This window comes from Penicillium manginii (genome assembly GCF_028828005.1).
Source record: "Penicillium manginii strain IBT 31320 chromosome Unknown utg000006l:1.0-4164085.0:1.0-4166146.0, whole genome shotgun sequence".
Taxonomy (NCBI): Eukaryota; Fungi; Ascomycota; class Eurotiomycetes; order Eurotiales; family Aspergillaceae; genus Penicillium; species Penicillium manginii.
The window spans coordinates 435744-449631 of NW_026643107.1; the positions used below are offsets into that span (position 1 = coordinate 435744).

The 13888-nt window shown below is 51.6% G+C and overlaps 5 protein-coding genes across 5 annotated transcripts; 2 read left to right on the top strand and 3 right to left on the bottom strand.

Annotated features, from left to right (window-relative positions):
• Positions 1-1237: 1237 nt before the first annotated feature.
• Positions 1238-1798, top strand: N7533_008573 (Zinc finger C2H2; the record flags this gene model as incomplete). Its single annotated transcript, XM_057105223.1, has 2 exons — positions 1238-1497; positions 1573-1798. The coding sequence occupies 2 exons, from the start codon at positions 1238-1240 to the stop codon at positions 1796-1798; spliced, it is 486 nt and encodes a 161-aa protein (XP_056956672.1).
• Positions 1799-2624: 826 nt separating this feature from the next.
• N7533_008574 (translation initiation factor 6) lies at positions 2625-3827 on the bottom strand (the record flags this gene model as incomplete). Its single annotated transcript, XM_057105224.1, has 4 exons — positions 2625-2982; positions 3057-3332; positions 3589-3660; positions 3793-3827. 4 exons carry the CDS (start codon positions 3825-3827, stop codon positions 2625-2627), a joined length of 741 nt encoding a protein of 246 aa, XP_056956673.1.
• Positions 3828-4989: 1162 nt separating this feature from the next.
• N7533_008575 (uncharacterized protein) lies at positions 4990-7533 on the bottom strand (the record flags this gene model as incomplete). Its single annotated transcript, XM_057105225.1, has 7 exons — positions 4990-5091; positions 5204-5647; positions 5711-5815; positions 5877-6333; positions 6436-7301; positions 7343-7443; positions 7503-7533. 7 exons carry the CDS (start codon positions 7531-7533, stop codon positions 4990-4992), a joined length of 2106 nt encoding a protein of 701 aa, XP_056956674.1.
• A 1562-nt stretch (positions 7534-9095) lies between these two features.
• Positions 9096-10388, bottom strand: N7533_008576 (uncharacterized protein; the record flags this gene model as incomplete). Its single annotated transcript, XM_057105226.1, has 1 exon — positions 9096-10388. The coding sequence occupies one exon, from the start codon at positions 10386-10388 to the stop codon at positions 9096-9098; it is 1293 nt and encodes a 430-aa protein (XP_056956675.1).
• Positions 10389-11926: 1538 nt separating this feature from the next.
• On the top strand, positions 11927-13574 carry N7533_008577 (putative UV excision repair protein (RadW); the record flags this gene model as incomplete). The annotated part of the gene is made up of 7 exons (XM_057105227.1): positions 11927-11944; positions 12005-12052; positions 12162-12237; positions 12344-12423; positions 12493-12843; positions 12927-13403; positions 13458-13574. 7 exons carry the CDS (start codon positions 11927-11929, stop codon positions 13572-13574), a joined length of 1167 nt encoding a protein of 388 aa, XP_056956676.1.
• Positions 13575-13888: the final 314 nt, after the last annotated feature.

Consider the following 13888-nt stretch of genomic DNA (forward strand, 5'->3'; position numbering starts at 1 on the left):
CGTACTGGGATAAGTATAGTGATTCTTTGAGTTGTGTTATGCTCTTTTTGGATGTCGATAATGGGAACATGTATGCATGGATTTTGGGTAAAGCGAGCATGTGAGATCGATAGAGGGTGGAGCATCTACTCTGAGGCACATGATCCAAGGCTTATTCAGTTGGTCAAGTGTATCAGAACCTCCAGAGCAGTATTTAGATGCCATTTCGTACAATACAGCCGCCTACTGCCAATAATTCATTTTCAAATACCTGTTGGTACCTGGATTTGGCTTTCTGGTGTTTAAGTTTACCTTTCGATAAGCAAATAAACCTAGTACCGACTAGCCGATCGGGCCTGGGGAGGTGGGACTCCTGGCCATCCAGCAAATCTCACTTTGAGCCAACCAGGCGCTGTTTCTTCAGCCGTCTGACAGGATCGGCTCATTTCTTCCTAGAAGAACTACTAACTAGATTTAGAACAACAGTCTTAGTAATGTAGCATACACATTTTTTATATGCAAATGATTGGCCATGCACACGACGACGTCATAGTTTACCCAGTAGCCGGGATCATCACAACAATTAATGTTTGCCCCATGCGATTCAAAGCCACTGGTCAAGAAGAGACCCGCGAACTTCCAGAGAGTAGACACCTCGTAAATATGCAGGTGTAACCAACGTTTCCTTAGACGTGGCAATCGGGTCGGGTGGACTTGGGGTAGATGAAATGCAACATGATTGGCGGAGAAGGGAAAGAGTGTAAGGAGTAGAGAAGTGGAAGGTTAGGAGTTCCAGAGAAGGCAAGCCGAAAATTTGGCTATACTTAGGAGCGCTATAGTAGCGTCACGCGGTCTGACCCGGGGGTAAGATTTTTCTATGCGAAATTCGGCGGTGGGGGTCTAGGCCCGTGAAGATGGCCCGAGGGTTGAGGGTTGAAGCAAGAACCAAAGTACCAACTAGCAACCCCAATCGAACATGAAGGGTCGAATGAAGGAGTTGGGCAGTGGGCTTTTTAGATAAATTGTTCGTCTTTTCCGTCTTTACATTCTAACAATTCACCTCATTTTTTCTCTCTCGCTCTCATCACAATACATCCTCCTTTGACTATTATTATTTCCATTTGTCCCGAGGCTCCATACTAGTAGTACAAGTACTAGTAGTACTACCTGGAGTAGCATGTCTTGGCATTTTTACAGCACGAACTCATCGAGTTCCGAGGAACAAAATCAAGAATACTCCGAGGAAGCAAGCAATACAATGGCTCGAATCACAGACAATACATCTGAATACCTCACTGCGTTGGACTTTTCCTTCGCGGGCCGGGAGCCCTTCACCTCTGACCCGACATTTGACTTTCTCCTCCAAAGGTTTCGATCTGATACAACTACGTCTTGGGACCAACTTGAAATCAACATACCTCCAAACTTGCACAAATTCACTGAAGAAATCAATCGAGACACCCACCAAATATACAACCATCATAGTGACAGCAAAGTTCAAAGTGAGAACAAGGACAGGTAAGTACAAGTAGCACAAGTCCACGCCAAGGATACTATTTGTTCGTCCTGTACTAATGCATACTATCTGAAAAGAAGAAGAATATCCTCTGATTCTCCGTTGCTATGCAAATGGTCAAACTGCAAACGCCCCGGGCCGTTCTCCAATAGGGCAACTTTGAAACGCCATGTCGATACCCAGCATCTTGATCCACGTTCGTTCAAGTGCCATTCCTGCAACATGTCCTTTAATCGGAAAGATAACCTGGATCAACATCTCCGAGCTGATTTTCATCGGCAGAAGAGTCAAAAAACGCGGTAATATTTCCAGTTCTTTGGGTGTTACGCTCCTCCGAGTCTTTGAATCACGAACAATGTGAATATGCATATATGGCATACGAACAGATAAAAGGAGCCTTAGGAGATGGCCTTAGGAGATGAATGGTTTCATATTTATGGCACTATCAGAATCCTAGAGTCAGTGTGAGTGAGGGTTAGCTAGTTCAGTTGAATGTCTTTGAACACTTAGTTGGTAATGGAATTCTTCGCGCCTTGTACCGAGACAAACGGCAATCATAAGCAGAGATGACTGTCATTCCGGTTTCAGTATAGATCTAGTCATGAACTTGAATCTATGTAGGTCGGCCCACCCACATAGCAAACAGAGCCCTACCAGAATAAACTTTGGCTAAGTATACTAGCAGACTACCGAACCACTGCTCCAACAGCCCAGCACCATGGGCCTGGGCATCACAACCAGATCTAGTGTCACAGGGTACCTAGGTATGGGTAGTACATCTGCATCTCCAGCGTACCTGCATCATGAACCGCACTCCTATTTCATCGCATCACTACATCTACGTCTACAGTATGGATTACCAAAACCAAAGCACAAACACAAGCACAGCAGAGCACAATCATCAGATCACGGTCATAAATCATAATTGCGACAGGACAACGTTCCTCTAACCACAACAAGAAATGCACACCATCGTGAAAAAACTAGACAGAGAACATAACCAAAAAAAAAACCACAGACCCCATTTTATCGCCTGAAACCCGAGCCCGAATCTCATCCTGCTCTCCCCAGCACACCCCTTTCAAAAAAAAAGAGCGGCACGAAGAAAGAGCTCACAAAATCCCAGCCCTTAGTAAAAGCTCTCAACGATACTCTCCTTATTAGGACCCGCACCCGCACCACCAGGTGCCATCTCACCAAGACGGAAAACAGACTCAATAACACTCAACTCTGTAGCAGTGGTATCCAATCCCGTAACAGCGAGCCAGTCATTAACAACCATTCCCGCGCCCACGACCGGGGAGCCCCGGTTCACACTACCCGCCACAAGGGGCACCTGCAACAGACTGGACAGCTCGTCCTGGTCCCGAATCGAGGTCTTGGGGTGCACGATGCCGCCTTGGTTGGAGAGGGCCATGTATGAGCCTGTGAGGACGTTGTCGGCGACTGTTTGGCGGAAGACTTCTACGCCTAGGACGTCGGCGATGCTGAGAAAACACTATATTAGAAAACGAAACAAAACACATCACTCGGGGGCAGGGGCCGAGGCAGCCAGGCTTACATCTCTTCAGTCTCGCGCTCCAGGTCAGGGTGGACGATGGCGACGTGGTCATTGCAGCAGATGACATTTCCGAGAGCGGAGAGGCGCTCTTCTATGCGTTGGATTTTTACGGCGTCCGGGAGCGTGTTGCGGAGGTGCTGGAGTTCCTGGTCCGTTGTGGTTGTGGGGACTAGGAGGCCGTTCTTGTTGCCGACGGTTAGACGGCCGACGATGCGGGTTCCGGCGATGGTGGCGTGGCAGATGGGGATTACGTCCTGGAGTTCGGACTCGAAGACACTGGGTGGGTTGTTAGTTTTGTTTAGGCGTGGGGTTGGTTGGGTTGGCGGGCTGTTTCTTTGCTGCTAGGCTTGTGGATTGAATGGAGTGGGCGGGTTGGGTTGGTCTGCCATGACTTGGGCTGTGTGCATCATTTGGGATGTCGGCCCATTGATGGTGCTGGTTCAATCCAGTTGAGGCAATTCAGTTCGCCCAGCCCAGTCCGCCCAGCCTATCCATTCCTCCAGCCCGCAATACCGCCTCAGACATAACGCACCTGTAGAAGTTCTCCGAAGCACCGACAGCGACGATAGCGTAGGAGTTGGTCAGACGGGCGAAAACGCCGACCCTGCGGAGAAGAAAGTTAGCGAGATCTCAACCATGAGAATTGCGAACCAAGTCCAGTCAAGTCCAGTCTAGTCCCAGTGCTGAACTATCGTGACTATCCTGACCGTCCAGATTTCCTCCCGGGCAATCTTACTCGTTGGAGTTCTCAAATTGAGCGCGGACAGCCATGAGGGGTGGTAGTGAAGGATCTGCGGGGGTGTTCGGAGAGAGAATAATGGCGCTGTGTAAAAAGCACAGAAAGGTCGAAGCGAAAATGCGAAAGAAAAACTTGAACAAACTGCTTTTCTCGAGGGAAGTGTAGGAGGTGAGCAAATGTAAAGTGAGATACAAGCTCCGTTATGAAGGGAAACCCAGAGGAGAAAAAGTGCAAAGCTGCAATCGCATTTTCTTGGCGGGTCCGCTTGGTGGGGGGCGCGCTGTTGGTATTGGTATGTATCGGTACTTACTAATGTATAGTGTCTTGGTGGTATTTTATGTACCGGTACTTATGCTGTTGAGTCATCCTGTCTCATCTTGACGGTGATTCATACTGCCCGTATACGGACTAATTACTGCAGGTAATGAGTGATTGCGGTGGCGCAGGCGAGTCAGTGATTAGTTTATGTACTGTATGCTTAGACATGGGTATGACTGGCTGTGACTTGACTGTGAGAAAGGAAAGGAAGGGGCTATCCCATGGAACAGGCAGAGATAGTAGAATTTAAAGTAGAATTTGAATTTGATTCGATCAAACAAAAGAAATAAGTCCAAGAAATAAAATAAGGGGGTCATGTAAACCACAATCACAATCACAATCAGAAAAACAGAATCAAGGATCCTCGGGGAATAGGAGGAAAAAAAAGGAAGTAAGTCAACGCCACGCTCAAAGACAGATAAAGTACACGGATTCGAATCGTTGATGTTGATGTTGATACATCCGCTGCCGCTGCCACTGCCACCCACGTCTAAGCTGTAGGGGAGACGGGGGCATGGCATACGGAGGTGATGATGATTATGATGATACACTTTTTGTTTTGCTTCTTTCTTTCTTTTTTTCTTTTTTCGTTTTGGCTCGGCTTCGATTAGTACCTGCGTGGAGGCTGGGGTGGTGGTCCCCCATGCGGAGAATGATGAGGAGATGGGAAATACATCCCAGGCCCTGGCCCTGGTCCCTGTCCCGGCCCCGGTCCTTGTCCCTGTCCTGGTCCTGGTCCACCCGGTCCAGGCGCAGGTCCCGGCGCAGGTCCCGGTCCCGAATGTCCTGATCCTGGCGGACCGGGGAAGTAATTCGGGAGCGGGGGTAAGCGTTGGAAATTAGAGCCAGGCGGGGGCGGGAGTTGAGGTGGGCCATTCATTGAGAATGGATCTGGTAGACCCAATTGGCCTCGGGCGGGGAGGATGCGGCGCGGTTGTTGTGTCGGTGTTGGACGGGGGAGGATGAAGGAGCGCGGATCTGTTGGTCCGTGGGCATGAGCATGGGGGTGGCCGTGGGGAGGGCCTTGCCCTTGCCCAGGCCCAGGCCCATGACTGTGACCATGGCCATGACCCAGCGTCGGTGGAGGGACGCCAGATGTTGGAATAAGATGTCTGCTAGCTGGCGACATGGTTGGATCCATTCGGGGCAGGTGTGTTTGCATTGGCTCTGCGAGCGCGGTGTCCGCTAGCATGGACAGGGCCTTTGGAGTTGGCCAGTCAATAGCGCCGTCGAGACCTCCGTCTGCGACGACTTGCGCCGCTTGGAGGAGGTTTGTTAGTGTTCGCGTGACATGGTCTTGGACTGCAGGGTCCATGATCGAGTCGAGCGCTTGCATCTGCGGGTTCAAGTCTTCGCCTAGTCGGACTTTTTGCACAAAGTCGTCCCATGTTCGGCGGCCGCGGTCGTAGGCGGCTGCACCATCTGGTTCACGGACGGCTTCGGCGAAGAAGCCTCGCTCGACTTCGCGGGTGCCGGCTTTTCCAATCCGGAAGAGATACTGCGGTTCCTCGGCGTCGGGGTCAGATCCGTCAGTCTGTAATGAGTTAGATTCTGCTGAGTAGATAAATTTGATGGGTAGCTGATGTCGATTCTTTACCTCTGTATGTTCATCGTCCTCTGCGGCTCGACGACCCAAGACCAATTCCATATATTTGCCCCTAGCAGCATGGAACATTTCATCCTGGATATTCTCAAGTTGTTCCTGTAATAGCAGTCAGCATACAATCCATCCTCTCCTCCAAAAGCACAAGAAAAAAACCCACATTCGCCCTCGTCTCAATGAGATGAATCTCGCCCGCATAAACCTTATTCTCCGCCTCAACCTTCAAATCATAATCATCGCGAAACCGCGTCAAAGCCTTGCGCTCATACTCCGCCAATTCGCGCTGCACCAGCCCAAACTCTGGACACTCCATATGAGCCCCCTTCTCCCTAGCAATCTTCGCCATCGAATGATCGGCCAAAACACTAAGAGCAACCTGCTGCGCCTGTCCCACTTTCTTAAAGAGGAGCGCCAGTTCCTCCTGCCGATCCTTAATCGGTTTCGTCTGTGGAATCGGACTCGGCGATCGTCGCCGACTATCACTATCCCAAATCTCGTCTTCGATACGCTTCCCGCCGCGACCCTTCGCAGCTGCAGATGCGCGCGCACGACCGCGTCCCCGACCACGAGCCCGGACAACAGCCGTCGAACGAATAGGCCCTATTGCGCCGCCGCGGCTACCGCGTCCACGTCCACGCCCCCGACCTCGACCACGATACCCACCGCGACTTCCACGACCCCGACCCCCGCGCCCCCCACGCGTGGGCGCTGGGGCAGACGCTGAATCCGGATCTGCCGCTTCGTCGGGCGATGTGACAATCTGCGAGCCGAGTTCGGTCCCATTTGCCAGTGGAGCGGGTGGCATCTCCTCCTCATCTTCCATTTTAGGTTTCTTGGACGCTGGCTCCGAGACAGCGCGGTCGATGTCAGCGCTTTCATCCTTGTCGGTGGACTTGCGCTTGCGCGAAGGTCGGGGCGAGGACATTCCGCGCGATAACGGCTGCGACTGCGACTGCGATTGCTTGGGACTATCGCTTTCAGCATCTTGCGAGAACGGCGCCGTCGGAGCGGAGGCCGAGTACGCTGACGCAGACTCGGGACGCAGAGTCTCGTTATCTTGGAGTTTTGTCGCGAGGCGGGTTTCGCGCTCGATTGGCGAGGTTCGCCGGGTAGGGGTAGACGCAGAAGCAGAAGCAGCAGATACGGGATCGAGCAGTTCCGCACTCTGAGAAACCTGCAATTTAAGACGCTGCTGCGGTTTAAAGTCCTCATCCTCCTCCTCCTCTTTTTGCATCGAGGCGTCGTCGGCAAAATCATCATCCTGCTCGCTGACCTCTTCCGATTCGCCCTTACTAGGCGTTTCGAGCCCGGCATCACCGGGCTTCAGGCGAGACGATTGTCGGCCTGGAACAGATTGGCGCGCTGATTGCCTCGTTGTCCGCGAAGACTCGGGAACAGCGAGGGCGCGTTTTGAGCGCCGCCGCAGGGGCGTCTCTGGATTTTGCTGCGCGGTAGTGATAGTAGTACTACTCTGCGCGGTATCGAGATGATCCTGGCCAGCCTGCCCAGGTATGGCAGCACGTAAGAGATGGGGGGGGAAAGCCTTAGCGTAATGATGCGCGAGCGAGGAACTTCTTCCGAATCGCTATCGCCGTCAAGATTATGTTCATCGTCAATGTCATTTACTGGCGACGAAGCGCGCGCTGCGCGTGCTGGGGCAGTTCTCGTGGCCCAGTGATTTGCCCATCGGCCTCCTCTAGCGCGGCCACCGCGACTACCGCGACCACCTGGGGATTGTTTAGTATTGCGGGAAATTGCGAGTAGAGAGAGAATTGATTATACATACCGCGACCTCGGGTCGGGGTGGGAGCGACCATGCGCGCGGTGACACGATTTTTTCTTCTTCCCACCATTGTCCCTGGTGGAGTCAGTAAGGGCGGAAGCAGGAATGGCGGAGTGGAGCAGGGAGTAGCGGAGTAGCGTCAGACTTTTGAAGTCAAAACACCAAGTAGAGCATTGAAGGGAGGGCTGGTTGCCACGCAGTCAAGGGGGACGGATGAAAACGGATGCGGGTGGGATGAGATGGGAAATGAAGAGTAAAATAGGCGAAGGAGAAGGAGAAGGAGATGAAGAAGAAGCAGAAGCAGAAGCAGTGGAAGGGGAAGAGAATGCGATGATGAGGATGAGGTAGAAGGGCAATGATGAGATTGAAGGATAAACGATGCGATGAGATGACGAAAGATGAAATAATGGGGAAAAGCAATGGAATGGAAGTAGCAGAGAAATGGGATTGGGATGGGATGGGATGGGGATAAAAAAAGAGGCAGGCAGATTGGGTGAGTAGAAATACAAAGCAAAACGATAAAGACGAGGGCACAGATGAAAACTTGAAGACTCGCAGAGAAAGAGTACAGGATCAAATCCAAGAGTACAAGTAGAGTAGAGTAGAGTAGAGTAGAGTGGAATAGGGCAGGGTGCGGAGAAGAGAGAAGAACGCGACTTACCAGGGGCAGAAGGATCTACTGGAGAGAGATTGGGGGACTGAACATGGGGAATTATAGGGTAAAGAGGAAGAAGAGGGGAGAGTGGAGATGATTAGGTAGGAAGAAGTGGGTAGGAGTAGAGTAGAGTAGGTAGAGTAGAGCAGAGCAGAACAGAGTAGAGGGCGTTAGAGTAAAAGATGAAAGTGAAAGAGTAGGAAGGGATTGCCGTTTTTCCGCGCGGCTCGGCCGGTCCGTTTTGTTAATTTTAACACAGAGGATAGGTACAGTGATACTAGGACTATTGTAACAGTATTATTATTACTCTGGGTACTCTAGGTACTCTAGGTAAAGAGTAGATATTAATCAAATCCTCGACATAATACCTTGTCAAGCTATTACCGAGATTTCTCAAACGCGGATCAGGACACCTGGCGCGCGGCTGTGATTCTGCCAAGGTGGAGCCGGGAGTATAGAGAGATTACAGAACAGAACAGCTGGAATCTTGAAGATGAATAGGATAATTTAATTTTAACAATGAATATTTAATATTAAATACTCAAAATTAAAATTAAATTATCCGATTCATCTACTTCAATTGCCAGATCATACAAATTACAGCGAGGCAAACCATAATCACTCGACTATTATAATACCAGGGTATGTACAATACAGTATGGACGTAAGTCGAGGTATGTACAACATTGGCAAGTATACTAGTAGTATTACTAGATCCCCTCAACCCTTACAATAAAAGCACTTGGGTAGTTAGGTACTGGTAGTCAGAAAATAAAGACAATTAATGCAATTCAATCATAATCATTCCTGCCATAACACTCGCTAAAACCAAAACCAAAACCAAAACACAGACACCAATTTACCCATCATCCCATTTATACAAGTCCATCAGCGATTAAATAAACAAATCCATACAAATCCCACAAGTATCAACACAATTACTATTTCTCATCAGGCGATTCATTCAAGTTCAATTCATCCCTCCACCGCCGACTCCCGCCCATAAAAGCCAAAACCCTCTCCTCCCTCTCCTCCTCCGGCGACAAACCCGCACTCGACGCCAAAGAATACGACGACGCCGTCGGCGAGGGCAAAGGAGACGGACCCCGGTCACGTAGAGACCGTGCAGAGCGCATCCGCGTTAATGTCTGCTTGGTTATCGTCTGGCCTGCGGATGGGGATGCCTTGACTGATGTTCCGGGTCCCGGCGTGGGTGAGGGCGAGGGACTGTTGCTGCGGAAGAGGGGGTGGATGTTGGACTCGCCGGGGAAGGTGGGTGTCTGGGGTGAGTCTGGGTGGAGGTATGGTGATGATGATGTCCTACTCCAAGTTGGGGAGACTGGGGAGATTGGGGGAGGGGCGGGTCGGACGAGGCTGTTCAGGGATGCGTGGATGTGTTGTTCGCGGCGGAGACTGGGCATGCTGCGGATTGTGGGGAGGAAGGGGTGGGTGTCTTGGGTTGGGGTTGGGGGTGAGGTTGAGGTTGGTTGCGGGGTTATTGTTGAGAGGGAGGAGGTTGTTTCGAAGGAGTTTGGGCGAACTTCTTTTGCGTTGGTGGTTGTTGTATTTGTATTTGTGTCCACGGTCGTGGTAGTTGTGTTGGTCAACGACTTCTGTAGGCAGAGGGTTCCTCCCGAGAACCGGTGCGAACGGCGTGGATACTTTCGTAGTGAGGAGCGGCGAGTGTCGAATTTGAATTCTTCTGGGTCACAGATTCGGCTCGGTGGTGTGAGGGTCGCTGGACTATCTGGAAATGTCTCCAGCTTCATGTCTTGGGAGTATGGATGTGGCCATGTGGACGTTGTTTTGTTCTTTTGGAGTAGGGCTACAATCAGATAGCCGTAGTATATACCCTGCGTAAAGACTGAAAAGGACCAGAAGACTGAGCGGGCGATAAAGAGCCCTTGTTGATTTGCTGTTGATCGCAACTCATCTTTGGCCATTGTTCCGGTGATGGACGCCGCGGCGATGAGGAGGTATGCACCGGTGAAGTAGAAGACATATTGTTTCCACTTTGGCCATTGTTGGCCACTTCGGACATCTTTGTGTAAGATAACGTTCAGCCCGATTAATGCCGCGCAGGTGAGAACTCCCAGGGTGACTGGTGCCAGCCCTGCGGCTGGGGCGTGAGGTGCTGATTGCAAGGCTGCATAGGCGAGACCATTGAGGATGGTGACAATCATGGCAGCGAGGAGAGATGCCCCTGCCAAGGTATATTGCAGAATTGCAGACATTGTGGGCTACCGAAAAGAATGTGGTCAAAGTCACGATATAGAAGAGGATAAATGAAAGAATGATCAGATCAAAAGTAAAGAATGGCTTGATCTGATCCAATCTGATGCAACCCCCAGGTCAAGGAAAGTGTCCAGGGCGCTGTCGAGTCCACGCAAGAGGACACGGGGGATGCTTCATATTTAAAATAGTATTCTCGCGTGTAACGGATCGGGGCGTGGCTCGCAAAGCATATCGGAGCATGCAGGTCAGGCAACATGTCGAATTTACCTGAGAGATCAAAGTGATCCATCCACCCGGCATGCTGGTTAGAGTGCGGAGGGACGGGACGGCTGGAAGAAGTATCCGCGGAGCCGAAGACCTGTGGGTAGAAATTGGCAAGTTAGATTGGTTGCATCGAACGATGCGCATGAGATTCATGGATCAATCAATTGCTACTTCCAGCGGTGGGCTGGGTGAGGACTACTGCGGCACCGGGCAAGACGAGCCCAGGCCAGCGCCGGCTCTCATAGTGCTGTCCATCAGACCGCTAGTCATGGAACTATTTAAGTGACAGATCATTGTGAGGACTGAGCGAGCCACTGATCTGGCCTTCCTGGTTTTCGGGATCGCATGGCGATCGATCCGATGCGGATGTGATATGTCGATTCTGCAGTGCCGCAGGAACAGGATCTGTCAGTGTAGGTTCAGGACAGGAACAGGTATGTAGCAGGGCTCAGCTGAGACTTTTTTAATCCAGCTTCAATTTCCACACTCTGTGACCCTAGCGTATCAATTCAAAAAAATGGATAGCGTGAATATCAACTATCCCGGAGGTGTGGTGGATCTACCTGGATCTACGAAGTACTCCGTACTCGCTAGAGATATCACTTGCAGAGGAGTGAGAGTCTCGGATCCACTTATATTTGTCAATTAGATTGTTGGCTTCGATTATTTCTTTTCCTCGGGCCCGGCGGTTCATGCAGGTAGTCCTGGTGGATAGTACCGAGTACACGGAGTACGGAGCAGTATGTGCACTTCCGGGGTACTCTGTTGAGGACCTGCGTGGATCCACAGACCGAATACGGAGTATCTGCCAGGATCAAGGAAGTACCCTGTGTGGCTTGGACTAACCAATCAGGTCCTGTTTGTTCTGGGTGATCTGGTAAGGGTTTATATGCACGATCGCCTCATGGAGGTAGGAGAGGGTGTGAATGGGAGTAAGACTTTGGGAGGCTCAGAATCCACAGCACCTGCAGAAGTCAACATAAGACAACGTGCATATCACAGAAAATAACATGATTAACATAAATATGAATTATGGAATGTCTTGATGTATACATGGAAATATGTTCTGATATAGCTGTCAATGACTTTGTAGTAACGTGGCCAGGCATCTCCAGGCGGTGAGTTACTCGCCTGAGGCATCTCGGTTGCTTCTCCATCGTCGTCACTCTTCAGCGCCCCTCTTGACCTTGACTTTTCGGGAACTGCCCTCTTTTCTATATTTCCTCTCTTACTCTCCCCCTTCCCCTCCATCATCCCTCCAGTTCCCGACAAGATGAAGCTCACCTTCAAGGTTCGTCTTTCTTTCTGCCTCCATCTAATCTGCTCATGCTGACCTTGCCCCTCCATACAGGACCTGAAGCAGGAGAAGTTCGTGATCGAGGTCGAGCCCTCTGAGACCGTATGCCATTCCATATCTTTCTTTATCGAGATTCGCCTGCTGCGCCCGTGCAGTCTCGAGCTGTATCCTCAAAGCCCACCCCAGCTCGGTGCTGACCCATCTTTCCCAGGTCCGCGAAGTCAAACAGAAGATCGCCCAAGAAAAAGGCGAATATGAAGCCGAGCGGATGAAGGTTATCTACTCAGGTATGTCGTGTCACGGTGGTTCATCACCTTACAAGGTGGCAGGCTATCGATGCAAAGCTTTTTCAACCCAGAGCTGCTGATGAGTCCGGAACTAACAACCCTGCAGGCAAGATCCTCCAGGATGACAAGACCGTCGAATCGTACAGCATCCAAGAGAAGGACTTCCTAGTGTGCTTGCCTTCCAAGGTATGATGATTCCCAGCTATCCCAAGCTTCGCCTCTCTCCTTCCAAGTCTAATCCGTCTTTGTCTACAGGGTCCCAAACCCGCTGCCTCCTCCGCCTCTGCCTCTGCCCAGGCCCCCGCCACTCCGGCTCCCAGAGCTCCTATTGCGACCCCTGCTGCACCCGCCCCCGCTGCTTCTGCGCCTGTTAGCTCGACTCCTGCTGTTCCCGCGACCCCTTCGCCGGCTGGTGCTGGTGCCGGTGCTGGTGCTGGTGCCCAGAGTGGCCCCACCTTCAACGACCCCTCTGCGTTGACGATGGGTTCTGCGGCCGAGGGTGCCGTCACTCAGATGGAGGCAATGGGATTTGCTAGAAGTGATATCGATCGGGCCATGCGGGCCGCATTCTTCAACCCTGACCGTGCTGTCGATTATCTTTTGAACGTGAGTCTTGCGAATCAGCTGCCGCACCATTCCCTGCCCTTTTTTCCCCGCCAATCACTAATATGAGAATCTTCTCTTTCTAGGGCATCCCCCAGGAAGTCCAACAGGAACAACAACAGCGGCAACAAGAGCAACAAGAGGAGAGCGCTGCTTCAGCCCCCACCCCCTCTGCCGAAGACGCTGCTGCCGCTGCCGCTCTGGGTGGCGACGAAGGTTTCAACATGTTCGAGGCTGCGGCTCAGGCTGGCGATGGCACTGGTCGTGGTGGTGCTCGGTCCGGAGGCCAAGCTGGCGGCGAGTCCCTTGCGAACCTGGATTTCCTCCGCCAAAACCCCCATTTCCAGCAACTGCGCCAACTCGTGCAGCAGCAGCCACACATGCTCGAGCCCATCCTGCAGCAGGTTGCGGCCGGAAACCCCCAGATTGCCCAGATCATCGGTCAGAACTCTGAACAGTTTCTCCAGCTATTGAGTGAGGAGGGCGATGAGGAGGATGCGGCCCTGCCACCGGGTACACAAGCCATCTCCGTTACGGAGGAGGAGAGGGATGCCATTGAGAGGGTAAGTCAAGGAAAAAGCACACGCTTCATTGCCACATACTAACCGCCCCTCCAGCTCTGCCGTCTCGGTTTCCCCCGCGACTCCGTCATCCAGGCTTACTTCGCCTGCGACAAGAACGAAGAGCTGGCGGCGAACTTCCTCTTCGACCAACCCGACGAGGAGGAAGAATAAGCGAGCCAGCGAAATCGAGTCGCATCGTATCGTTCCGCCCGCACCACAACGCACCAACACGAACTGAACCGAACCCCGTGATTCTCCCTCCAACCTCTCGTCTCATTTCCTTTGCTCTTTTTACGTTCTGATGAATACCAAGCATGCCTGTTGATTTTCCATATTTCGCAGAGCTCCGCTCCTCCCTCCTACCCTACCCTACCCTAACCTCTCCTATTCTACCCAATCTCATTTCCTTTCTCTGTTCCCTTCCCTTCATCCCCCTCTATTCTATTCGGTTCGCCCGAGGATCGAAGGCCCGACTCCAGTTGCTA